At 46.4% G+C, this 13,060-nt stretch overlaps 1 protein-coding gene across 4 annotated transcripts; it reads left to right on the top strand.

Moving 5' to 3' along the window:
• The first annotated feature begins 2,903 nt into the window (after positions 1-2,903).
• Positions 2,904-12,476, top strand: TGIF1 (TGFB induced factor homeobox 1). 4 transcript variants are annotated; one of them, XM_085052628.1, is made up of 5 exons: positions 4,680-5,067; positions 6,137-6,141; positions 8,651-8,661; positions 9,851-10,077; positions 11,416-12,476. In XM_085052628.1, exons 1-5 carry the CDS (start codon positions 4,918-4,920, stop codon positions 11,980-11,982), a joined length of 960 nt encoding a protein of 319 aa, XP_084908754.1. In that variant the 5' UTR covers positions 4,680-4,917; the 3' UTR covers positions 11,983-12,476. The 4 variants fall into 4 exon arrangements, with proteins under 4 accessions (XP_084908751.1, XP_084908752.1, XP_084908753.1 ...); XM_085052625.1 differs by lacking the exons at positions 4,680-5,067; positions 6,137-6,141; positions 8,651-8,661 and adding an exon at positions 2,904-3,245; XM_085052626.1 differs by lacking the exons at positions 4,680-5,067; positions 6,137-6,141; positions 8,651-8,661 and adding an exon at positions 3,523-3,915.
• The last annotated feature ends 584 nt before the right edge of the window (positions 12,477-13,060 follow it).

Here is a 13,060-nt window from a genome sequence, read left to right as displayed (position 1 = left end):
GCTGATGCAGCTCCAGCAGATTAGGTAACTCTAAAAACACAGCCTCACACACACGCAGGGAAAATAAAAACTGCAGAAAGTTACATATTGCCTCCCATACTATCTACTTCTGCTTGCAAGCAGCAGCCAATACTAATACACGTGATTGTCTTAAAGGCCATCGGGTTATTTGTTGTAAAACTAAGTTGCTCTATTCATTAGATTTGAGCTCAGGCAAATTATCTGCCCTCCTTTTAGATACAGTTTTGTTTCAGGTGTGTTGAAGCTTTACTGGCAGAGAAAGTTGAAGGGGTTGTCTTCCCACTACTTTTTTGCAAACTTTAACCCCCTACCACCTGGAACGTGTACCAGGAGGCTTCAAGGAGTAAAGGCAGCCGAAATTTGTGGACAAACCTGAGGTACTGCCCCAGTCAACAACTGCAACGTGAACTCTACAAACACACTTCAGCCTTTCCCCGTGGTCCCAGCTATAGGTATATCCCTCCATACTGGCATCCACGGAGTAACTTGTTTCAAAACAATGCCTCTCCATGCATTTTATACAATGGGAGCAAGGAATGAACACGCATTGGTCCATTGCCTAGTCCTACTACCTAAAAAGCTGCCTCAAAAAGTCGAAATTGATATTTTCCTAGAAAGGCCGTTTTAAAGTTCTTAAAAAAAAAAAGAAAAAAAAAAGAAGTAACTTGAGCCCAGTGTGAAAATAAAACTTTATTTTTTCCCTCTTATAAAAATGACCTTGCCAAAGAAGAAGAAGAAAATCAAGAAAATCAAACAAACCTCTTAAAAAAAAAAAAAAAAAAAAAAAGGGAAAAGCTAGTTTCACAGACTCCACAGATTTGCCGGCGGTCCCAAGGGCAATGAGCAGGCATGAGGCGGCTCTGGCGGCACGGAGAAGGGGAAATCTCTTCGAATCCTTGACGTGTCTTTTGTTAACTTCCCATAATTGCCTTTTTGGCATGACCATTGCCCGGACGCTCAGAACAAGCAGCTCGAAGAGCCAGCCCTCACAGCTGGGAAGCAGGGCTTTTCCACAACAAAAACAAAACAGTAAAATCCAAAATAAAGCCATACGGCGGCGTGCGCGCACAACCCCCGCCCCTGAGCCACCAGTCCCTCGGGGGCACCGCTCGGGTGAAAACACCGACCCCGAGCGAGCCTCGTCCTGCCGGGCCGACACGGCGCGGGGCGGCAGCGCCGAGCTCCCGCACCCCCTGGACACAGCCGGGGGGACGCGGCGGGAAGGCGGCGGCAAGGGCGGGCGGAGGGCGCTCGGCCGGCGGGCAATGGTCCGGATCGCGCCGCCGCCGGCGGGACCTCGGACCGCGCCGCACATTCCCGCCTGGCGTGGCGCTGGCCCGCGGCACCGTCAGTCAGTCAGTTAGTAAGTCAGTGTGCCGTGCCCGGCCCGCCTCGCTGACCTACAGCCGGACACGCCGCCCAGCAGCCGCCAGCTCAAGGGTCACCCATCCCGGAGCGAGCCTCCGGCCCCGCAGAGCAGCCGACACTGAGTCCTTGTTAAGTGACGTGACTCACCAGCTGCCCTCCCCCCTCACACAGCCCCCGCTCGGCATAGAACAGCTGTTTTATCTTCTGCTGTAATTACGCCACATAAAAATAGTTACAAGGTACTTGGGGAAGGCTTGCTGTTAAAACGCTGTTGCTTCCCTAGTGCAGTGAATGCGGATTTGTGCCCGCGGATGCCCGCGCCGCCAGTGGGGGGGTAGGGTGGATTGGGAGGGAATGATCCCTGCTCTGCCGTAGGAATCCATTATTTTATCAGCCGTTTAAGGCGCCTGCCCGGCCGGGAACAGCTCCGCACGTGCCGGTGCGGGAGTGACACAAACACGCTCCCGTGGAATAAGCGCACGCCGCGCCCGCACGCCTGTTCCGCGGCAAGGCGGCTTCTTTTACTTTCCACGCCCGAAACCTTCGTCCGTGACACTTCAGACCGCGGCTGGGCATTCGGCACTTTTGATTTTTCTTTTATTTTTTTTTTTGCACCTGTTTTTGTCAGGGGGGCTGCGCGACCCGCCGCCAAGGCCGCCCGCACCCGGCGAGAGCTCCACGCCGCCACGCTCGCAGGGAAGCTGGAGCGAGCTGCTGGCGGGTCCCACGTTTCCCATCCCGGAGGAAAAGAAACTGTTGCTGCTGCAGAGCGTGCTCGCCCGAGAGGGATGAGTCAAGCTGTGAGACTTCTCTCTTACAGCTGCGATCATGTGCCGCAGCAAAACCTACGGGGCTGGGGCAGGGGGGGAGCCGAGGGGAAGAAAAACAACCTTTTACGAACTGATGTAAAAATAACCGCAGAAACGGGGCTCGCCTTCCCCGCGGGGGTGGGTGGGGGGTGTGTGTGGCCAGCGCCGGCCAGGCGGGGCTCCTTCAGCACCACTGGGCATGGGGGGGAGCAGCCCCCGCCGACCGGGCCGCTTGGCAGTCGGGAGGGGGGCGCCGGTCTTTGGAGGACTCCTTTCCTTCCCCTGCCGTACGTACTCTCCTTTCTTCTCCTCTATTCACGCGAAGGAGTGGGTGGCTCGTCCGGCAGCAACAGGAGGAGGCTAGTCAAGGGCAGCTGTCAAAATCTCCCCCCCACCCCCGCCTCTTCCTTCTCCTCCTTCCAGTTTAATGATCAAACGTCTGCCCTGGAAGAAAGGCGAGGGAGCGGGAGGCACGGAGAGCTCCCCCCGCCGCCGCTGCTGTTGTGTGTGCATGAGCGAGCGGGTACGGGCGGACACCCCCCCGTTCCGGCCGGTCCCTCCCCTCCCGGGCTGCTGGGGCTCTGTCAGACAGGAGGGGAGGGAGGAGAGAGGAGGAGAGGAGGAGGAGGAGGCAGCCGCCGCGAGTGCCAGTGCAGCGCACGGTTACTCTCCCGTACTCACTGCGGGGAGGTGGGGAAGGGCGGGCGCTGTGTACCTTTCTCTCCCGTGCCTTTCCTCACTTTAACAGGCCGGGGCAAATCGCCAGCAGGAGGGAACAAAGGGAAGGGGGGAGGGAAGCCCACCCCGGCCGCACCAGAAAGCCCCCAGGGAAGCAGAGCCCTGCGGCTCCCGCTGACAGCAGCGCGGCCGCGGATCGGGCGCCTTGCTCCACGGCGGTGTTTCTTCCTTCTTCATCGACCTTCTCCTCCTCCTCGCCGAGCTTAAAGGGGGAAAGCAGCGTCCGGCGAAGGGAGAGAAACTTGGGTCGGTGCGTGGGGTGTCCGGCGACCGGCTCGGTCCTCGCGATCAAGATGAAAAGTAAAAAAGGTAGTTGTAATGGGGTGCCGGGACAAAGCGGGGTGCCCCGCGCCCCTACCCGGGGTGGAAAGGGGAAGGGGGGGCTGTTGCTAAGCCAGCCGGAGTCCCTTTGCCTTCTCGGCCGTTTTCTCCCCCGTGGCCCCCCCAAACCCCCTGGCCTGTCTCCTGTGGAAGATTGCAGTAGATGCTCCGCTACCAGACAAAACATGCGGGGCTGTTGTTTGGAGGCGGCCGCCTCTCCGCGCCGCTGGCTCCCTGTCAAAAACATGTCCAGCCGCTCGCCTCGTGTCCTCCGCCAACTTTTGTTCTCGCCCCCTCCGCCGAGCCTCTTCCCCCTGCCCTCCCGTAAAACACTTTTCAACGCTTTTCCGCATCGGCCCCCACCGTCCCCCCGAGGCGGACGAGGGTGCGGGTCTTTTGACCAACTTGGGGCGAGGAAAACGGGGCCGTCCGGCAACTCTTTGTTCGCTGGGACGGCAGCGTGGGGCTGAGGCGTGGGGGGGGCATCGGCGGGAGGGCTTCAAACCCCTTCCACGCCCTCGACCGCCTTGTTTTGCTGAAAGTTGGAGCCTTTTCCATCCTTTTTATCCCTTAAAAGAGGGGGACGAAACAAAACGTACAAAAGTTTTGACGCAGGGTTCAAGGGAGGAAGACTTTTTCCCCCCCCGCCTTCATAAACGTAAGGCTGTTTAAGTTTTCTTTGTGTTCACTTCCAAACAGACAAACTTTACAGTTAGAGGATCGTTACTCATCGCGCTCGTGGTGCTTTAAGTGCCTTTAAATTAGTGCTTGGCCACAAAGACGCGGAACGTGCTTTCGGATCTAACGCTCCTGCGTTGGCTGCGAAGAAGTTCACAGCAAAGCAGTGTCTGTTCAGTTACGATTTGCCAGTCGGCGGTGTGGCTGAAGGGTGTTTTGCATTCAAAGACCATTAAATGCTCCGAAGTGGAGGGTTAGAGGGGAGCAGTGCGCATGTTCAGTACTCCAGAGTTGTGCTGTTTTCCCCCTACTATGCATTCCTGCGGCTCTGTAGTAAAGCAGCCTCTCTCATTGTTAATATCCTTGGAGCAATTAATGCATATGTAGTTCGTGAAATCATTGGGCTGCTTGCAGACATGCTGTGTACTAATATGGTTTGTAGCCCTCGTCAGAAGTTTTTTTTGGACATGCCACTCGGCTAAGAGGAGCGCACACAAAGGGAACTGAGCCACAAAGGCGAAGTTTAAAGAGCAGCCAGGGTGGTGTTGAGGAGTGCAGTGTCCCGCGGGAGCGCAGTGGGGCTTGATCACAGTCCAGCCGGAGCTGCGCGCCGAGCTCAGCCCCCTGTGCCCAGAGACAGCGCTGGTTTTTTAAATGTTTCAGGCGTCTTAGGTAGGTCGAGATTCTTCACCCTATTAGGAGCAGTTTGAGGTTTGTTCCCCCCGCCTTTTTTTTTTTTTAATTTTAATAGTTTCGCTGAATTAATTTAGCCCAGTTATTTTTAGGACATTCCTATGCTGCCTATTTGCACAGCAGTGGTGAGCTGGTTTCCTGTCTGCTGTTGCTTCCATTGTTCAGACTTCTCTCCCCGAGGGCAGCTGCTGGTTGGTGAAATACCAAACTCCCTGCACTTTCAACTGTTGTTCTTGCCACCCCCGAAATAAATGCATGTGGAAAACGCTGACGTAGTTTCTAGGTATGCATGTGTAGGGCTTTGTGTGTGAGAGAGTGTGTGTATGTGTGTAAGCTCTGCTTTGAGGATTGCAAATCCTGGGCTGAAACAATGGAAACAATGAAAGGTGACAGGCGGGAGGGAGAACTTTTGAGAGGGGCCATGGGCCTGGGGTTTGCCGTGGCACAAATTAAAAGATGAGGAGACAAAGACAGAAACTTTTAAAAAGATGTTAGGGCTAGGGTGCCTTTGTTTTAATAAAGGTTGGGCTTGTACTTATTTGTGACCTCCTGGCATTTGAAGCTCATTCAAGAAGTTTCAAAGAGTGACTTTGTTACAAATTTCTTGCTTGCACTCCCAGAAAAATCCTGTTTAGAGGGAAAAAAGTATAGTACAGCCAAGTCTAGTTGCTTTAGAAGTATAGAGTGCAAGCTGTAAAGTACAGAGGAAAACAAATAGCTGGTTCCTCAATTATGAAACTCATTCAGAGGAAAGAGTTGTTTTTTGGTTTTTGTTTTCTTTTTTAATGTGGAAATTCCCTTCTGTATCTCTGTAGTTCTTTGCTACTCATGAATAATTTTAATTAATTTTTGTTGTTGAGTTTTTAAATTTTTTTGTGTGTTGCTGCGTTTTTGTTGTTGGTTAGTTTTGTTGGTTTTTTTGTTTGTTTGTTCTTGTTTGGGGTTTTTTTTAGGGTTAGTAGACTGTGGATTTAAACCTCAGGACTCTTCTATGGATAGTTTCATTTACAAATAATAACGTGATAGCAATCACACGGAACCTACTTGGCTTGTTAATTAGCTGGTTTAGAACACAGTCTCGCAAAGGCACAGGCATGTGCTCAAGTTTATACATGTGAAGAATCTTACTGAACTTGGTTACAACAGGATCGGGGCCTTAGATGGGAACTGGTTCTGTTTATCAGTGCTCATAAAAAAATCTCACTTAAGAAATTCAGAGAACCCTAAGGGGTGGGAGGTTTTCTTTAAAGTGATTTTTGTCCATCCCCTCTCTGGAGGGCAGAGATTGTTCTTTGTGGTATACTTTGTCCTCTTTTGAATAATAATTGGCTTCTGCCACTTCCTCTGTGAAGCTCTTCCTCGACACAGTGGGATAGTTGTTTTTATTTTGTGCCCTTTTTTTCTGTCATAGCTTAAATTTTTCATTTGCTTAACTTCCATTTTATTTGTCTCAGCCTCTCTAAATACTTTGTCCTCCCCCTCAAAGTATTTCAGCATGCCTTTTTAAGTGGCAGTAGTTTGTTTTGAAATCAGCTTTAGTCATCACTGTACTTTTACTCAAGTTGTTTCAGGCTGTTAACTAACGGTTGGGTGTTGGGCCTAGACTCGACATCCTAGGTGTAATCTTCCCTGAGCTGATTATGGGAACACCTGTAAAGTCTTTGGGCTGTGATACAATGCAACAGTGCATTCAATCATGTATATGACTTCAGCTGGGAAGCCAGGAGGATAAAGTAATTTATAAAGAAAGGGTGCTGATCATGTAGTCCTTAGGTCATTAATAGCATGGACTACTCTTGTAAGTGGCGATGTGGAAGTGAAGGACTGGGATTTTGTGTTGTTTCTTAGACCTCTCTGCAAATGAACTGGGACTGCTTTAATTTTAGTCCTATAAAAGCAGGGTTTTTTTTTTTGTTTGAATTAAATGTATTTAGGAGGAGACATGAAATAGCCTGGCCCTAGCCTGCTTTTAATACAAAATAAATTAGTAGGTCAGCTGGGGCTACTCATCGTGTCCACAGGCCTTTATTCTGGGTGTAAATAACAGTAAGCCAATGGTCCAGTCGTGGAGTGTGGCCAGCAGCCTTTTCAGTTGGGCCCTGTTAAAACAGGAAACCAGCAGCGAATAGGCTGATTACTAGCAAGACGGAAAAACAAAGCTGGGTTGTAATCAGCAGGAATGCTTTAATGAAAACAGAGCCTTGACAGCAACAATGTGGCTCCTGCTCTAGTAAAAAATATCAGCTGGGGCAGTGCGAGATTTCTAGCCATGACTTCCTGTTGCTGCTAGCTCTGTACTGCGCCGGAGAGATCTGCCACGAGTTCAGAGGGCTGATCAGCTATTTAAATGAGCTCATTTAAATGAGCAGAAGTCGTACTACACTGGGTTTCCTGCTTAACCAAAACCTGCTTTGTGTCACTAACTTACTGTGTCAATTAATATGACACACTAAGCCAGCGGGTCAAAAGGCTGGCTCCGTTGGTGACTCATTTCTTGCTAGGTAGGTTACAGTTAGTCAGATGGCAACTTTTACTTTAGCAAAAGATCTTGTTTGAAAAGGGAGAAACGTTTTTATACTCCTGGCTTGCAGACAGTATCTCGACACTTTCTTTTTTTTCAGATGAAAAAGAAAGCAACAGTTTTTGGAGAGGTTTTGCTGTCAGTTTTCTGAAATGCAGAAAGGTGTCCATGGAGACTTTGTTGTGTGGTAGATCCTGGAAAGGTTACCCTAAACTGGGCGGTGTGTATCTGGAGTACTTTTTGTTATGCCATGTAAATACCACTTGCAAACCATTAGACATCTAACTTTCTCATAGGACTAGTTTCTCCTGCCCTCTTGCTTCCAGTCCTTGCTGTTTGCCTCTCCCTCTTTTCCAAGGTCTTGCCTTACTGCCCATTATATTTAAAAACAAACAAAAAGCCCAACCCAGTGGAGTGCTGCAACAGTTCTGGTTTCTGACAAACAAGAACAGTGCACTTCAAAACATTGTCTGAATAGCATGGGCTAGTTTTAGCTAGTTTTTAAATTAAATTTAAAAGGGCTGAACTGCTTTGCAGAGCTGTCCTGTTGTCTGTGCAGGATCTTTGTTCCCAGAAGTGTTCCTCATGGCTCCAGGAGCCCATGGTGCAAGGCATGTACTCAGGTCAAGTTGCAAGCGTGACAGCACTTTCCATGAAGCTATGACAAAGTGGTTTGCTGGGAATCATTTTAAAGCAAACTTTTGACATACTTTCTACATGAATTAAGAATCTGTTTACATAATTTGGAGTTTATCTTGTGTTGGTTATTTAAATATTGTCCTATTGTTCCTGTTCCATGACTGGATAATTTATGTAGCTAATCATCAGATGAAAAATTTGGTATGTCAGTTTGGTGTTTGTCGGTTACATAAATCAGTAATTGGGAGAATGAAAACAATACCAAGTAAGTTACTGAAGTAACTATGCCAGACAGACTGCAGATTGATCATCCTGTAGGGAATGCTTGCGTATCAAAACTGGACATTTCAAACTGGACAACTTAAATTAAATTTAGGGATGTTGGAGCTACTTATAAATAGGGGAAGGAAAGAATAATTTACCGTGTCAGCTTTGGCTGAAGTTTGAAAGTGTGAGGAAAGGTCCTTCTCTGTTTCTCTCCCCACCCTCCTGCCAAGTACTAAGGAAAGCTTTCACATGCATACCTTCTATCTTTCTTTGTGTGGTGGTGGGGGCTTTGGTGGCTGATTGGTTGGTTGGTTTTTTTAAAGGGCATTACTTCCTTCTGTGCCTTTACTTATGGATCTAACATAGCTTTATATAGTTTTATACTTTTACAGGTACATTTCTTGTATTTTAGGGCTTGCTTTGCTTCCTTAAATAAATTTTTAAATTATGGCTGGTTGCCCACATAAAATTTTACTTTTGACATTTAGTTGGCTTTTACTATTAAGGTTTTTAGTTTTGATGTTACGAATGAGCAAGTTTCTTCCTTTCCACCCCCTCACCCCCCCCTGCAATCTGAGTTCAAAAAAGAACTTAGAAAGATTAAGGGCATGATTTCCTTCTATAGTTTCTAAAACTGCTTCTGAAAGCCAATGTGAATTCACTTGAAATTAGTATTAATTTCTACTAGTTGAACATGGGTGCTATCTTATTTGGACTTGTATATAGTTCGTAAGATTATTAAAATTTCTGATGAGTTTAACCTGGTGAGTACTTAAAGCATGGTTTTCTTTGTGTTTTACAGAACTAGGGATTTGTGTGTCCTACCAAAGGAGTGGAATTGTGGCCTTCCTAACTATTGAATACTTACTTGTTTGTTTGATTTACATATCATAGCTTCATGTTACTAGTAGTGTGGTGTACATACATAAAGGGATAATTGGATTTTGAAATCTGTTCCTTCGTTTTTGTTGAAGGGAAAAGGTATGCAGTTAACTTGTAAATTTGGAGCCTTTATAGTAAGCATAGCGCAGAACATATGTTTCCACAGATAAAACCATGAGATGAAAACCACAAAGTTGAAAAAACAGGATAAAAACTGGTGCATTTAAATGATCATGATTCTTTGATATAGAATGCAATTAAATGAGAGTCCATTTCCTGATAAACTGGTGTACTCTAGGCACCTGATTCTTCCCTTTTTATGAACTTTTTTTTCCTTTATAAGTGAAAATCTTCTTAAGGGTGGGGAAAACCAGTTTTCCCCTTTCTTTTTTCCTTCTTCCATTCATTTTTCTTAATAGGTATAATTATTCATTTCAAAATCTACAACTTGTGCCTCCCAGGAGGGAAGAATCAGCATGTTGAGAAGTAATTAAATAACCTATTGCTTGAGTTAGGTGTTTTAAGTTCTTGCTTATTGACCTTTTGCACAGCCACTGGATAGTTATCCTTGAAAAAAGTGCTGGATGCATACCATAGCAAGCAAACTTGGACAATACTCTCATTAGATAGAAGCTATCTGATAACGTGCAGCAGATAAAAGGTTGCCAGGGGAACAAGAAAATGAGGATTTGCAGAGAAGAAGTCCTTTAGGAACGGATCATTGGTGCTACTTTTTGTTCAGCTGACAGAAAAGCTACAGCATGACAAGTTAACACTGCAGGAGGAATCTCTTGTACAGGAGGCTTTAACAGTGAAGACAGTTAATGTGATATGAAATGTCGGTGCCATGCAATGCTGAAGCTGAGTAGTTTACGGATTTAGGAGGCTGATTGTTCTTGTCTTACAATTGTAGGTGTAGTTGCAATATCAGGCAGTGAAACAGAGGATGATGACACTATGGATGTCCCACTGGATCTCTCCTCATCTGCTGGCTCAGGCAAACGGCGGAGACGTGGCAACCTGCCCAAGGAATCTGTGCAGATTCTTCGGGACTGGCTCTATGAGCACCGATACAATGCTTACCCTTCAGAGCAAGAAAAAGCGCTGTTATCCCGACAAACACACCTTTCCACACTACAGGTATTTAAAAAAGTAGTTCTCCCTTTGTAAGGAGCTGTTTTCTGTTTTAATTCCCCTGTGGTCTAGTCATGGATACAAATGTTTACACTGCGTGTGAGACTTCCCTTTTTATTGCTACTCTCCTGCTGATGGCACTCTTAAGGAGAGATAGAGATTGATTGTGTGTTAAGATGATCTTTGTTTATTGGGAGTAAAATTATTTTTCTGGGAGAATAGACAGTCATGAATTGGAGCATGCATGCTAATTTTTTGGGGACTCATGCCCCAAAAGACATAAAGTGTCTGTACAAGGTAATTTATGGTGAGACGAAGGTATTTATTTGTCAACAGAGGTTTTATGGTGATAGATGCACAGCTTAACATGTAACTCTTCACTTCTAAAACTGCATCTTGAGGCTCGTCCCTGTAGAACATGCACATATATAATTATGTGTATGATCACTGCCATTAAGATCAGTGGAACAACCTATACACAACAGAGCTACTCAAGGGTATTAGTACAGGTATGGTGAGGCTTTTCTGTCATTAGTTTGGATTCTCATCCTGGGATACTGCTGGCATCTGTGAGGTCCCTTGGATACATCATGTCCCTTGGATACATCATTCTCGTGATCATCTTTGGTGGAATAGCTTTTGGCCATTGCTGCTTCCCGTGTGGGAAGGTGGCTGCATGAGAACTTGGGGTAAAACAGGGTTTGGTTTAGGGAGCTGTTAAATAGAGAGCACTGCCATTGACTCCTGGGCTTTATTTTTCCATATTAATTCATTAATGCAAATTTCATAATTGGCTATAAAGTCAAATTTTCTTAATGCAACATCAAAAAGAAAAGTTCCTTTATGTAGTAAACAGAAAAAAGACGTTAAACTATAAACTATCCTGTATCTCCCAGGAAACTGGTTGATATTTAAACAAGGACAAGCTTAAATGAGGTAATTCATGTTATGTCTGTCGACACAGTCAGTTGAACAAGGAAAATCAGTAACTATTTGTGGGAGGAGTGGCTCTCTTCAGGGAGAAAAGGTTTTCCTGTTGTTAATTAACCTAAGCTAGGGAACAATAGCCAATAGGTTAATGTGTGTGCACAGAGTTAAAAGCTAAACCCCTCGTTTGGACTTCAGGTGTCCCAGGGCTTTCTGTAGCAGGATCAGGGAGTGGGTGCTGGAGCAGGGACAAGGGAAGGGCCTTTGCCAGGCGTGTCAGAACTTGTCAGTAGGTCTCTGTTTTGTTGTGCAGTGAAGGAAACTGCTCGGAGGGGCTCATTAATCTAACCATCCGCTCTAGTGGCACGTAGTTGGGAATGAATGAAGGTAGAAATTAAGATGTCATTATATTCCCAGGTCTGCAACTGGTTTATCAATGCACGCCGCAGGCTGTTACCTGACATGCTGAGGAAGGATGGCAAAGACCCAAATCAGTTCACTATCTCGCGGCGAGGGACCAAGCTTCCCGAGGGCAGCCTGGTGGAGTCTGCCATCAGCACAAAGAACTACATTCCCCTGCTGGAGGAGACTGCCTTCCTTCCCGCTGCCGCACCGCTCGCCAAGACTGTGTCCTCTTCCAAGCCGGCTTCCCCGGGATCGGTCCTGGCTCGGCCGTCGGTGATTTGCCACACGACTGTGACTGCATTGAAAGACGCCCCTTTCCACTTTTGCCAGCCAGCTGATGTAGGCCAGACCACGGACCTGCAGCAGCCCCCGGCCGGCGGCTTCACAGATAACCCCCTCTCCTGCCATGAGGACGCGTCTAAACTGGGACCTGGTGCAAACACACAGAGTGGGCTCTTTAACACTCCTCCTCCAACACCACCAGACATTAACCAGGATTTTAGTGGATTTCAGCTACTGGTGGATGTTGCACTCAAAAGGGCGGCTGAGATGGAGTTGCAGGCGAAACTTATGGCCTAAATCCCCTTCCTTCTCCTTCCCCGTTTTGTTTTGCCAGGCAGGGATCTAACAGCTGTGTGGTTATTTCCACCCACACAATTATCAAAAGACTTCACTGCATTATTATTATTTTTTTTTTATTAATCTTATTTGCACAAGGGGGATTGCTGAAATGAAGCTTCCTGTCACTGAGATGGTCTTCAGTGGAATACGGTCATTCCAAGAATTATAAACTTAAAGCTACTGTAGAAAGAAAGGATTGTGTGTTTTGTTGGGTTTTTTTTTAATGTTTTCTTTGTAGATTTTTCATAATGTGAGATGTTTCCCAAGATCATGTGATTTGTTTTTGTTTCTTTCAGACTGTGCAATATCTAGTAATGATATAGAGTCTTCTTATCATTCCCATGTGGAACGGAATATACCGACGTGCTGTCTAAATTTTCAATTTTTTTAACAATACAAACTTTGGATGATCATGCTTTTTTCCCATAATAAAGTATTTTCTTTAAAAGTAATGCATACAGAGTATTTTGTTGAATACAAGCTTTGCAGAAAACACAAATTACCCTTGAAATAAATGGAAGTGAGAAATATTTTTGAGTTCATACTGACTTTGTTTGGTTTAGAGAGCTATGCTAGCAGTTGTTGTTAACCAGATGTTTAAAAGAATGCTGAGAAGTGGGCCAGAAGTACCTGATTGTGTTCTGCTGTGTTGCAATTTTTTTAAGGGGCCAAGGGGAGATATGTAGGCAACTCTAAATTTCAGAGGGAAACCTTGGGCCCCTTTAAGAGTTCCAGCTTTTGGCTCCTCAAAATATTTTAGGGCTGGGAAATGTGATGGCCCATGGGGAAGATCTGAAGATAAAAGTAAGAGGCCAGAAGAAGGTCTGGGACAAGTGTTCTTTGCAGATCTCTGTGGTGCAGCTACTAGATGTGGCTGGTGACAAATTTTGATGGGGCTTCTACTCTTACTTGGACTAGTAGTGACAAGGATTTTACTCAGTAATTCTAGTAGACTGAAATAAAGTAGGCTGTATTGTGTTGAAATCTGAGTTCTGGGAGCCAGGTCTCTGTGAGATACTTAAACAGGTGGTTGGCT

This window comes from Lichenostomus cassidix, chromosome 2 (assembly GCF_008360975.1).
Source record: "Lichenostomus cassidix isolate B80296 chromosome 2, HeHo_3.0, whole genome shotgun sequence".
NCBI lineage: Eukaryota > Metazoa > Chordata > Aves > Passeriformes > Meliphagidae > Lichenostomus > Lichenostomus cassidix.
Note: the sequence above shows the minus strand (reverse complement) of the source record. Positions and strands in the feature narration are given on the sequence as shown.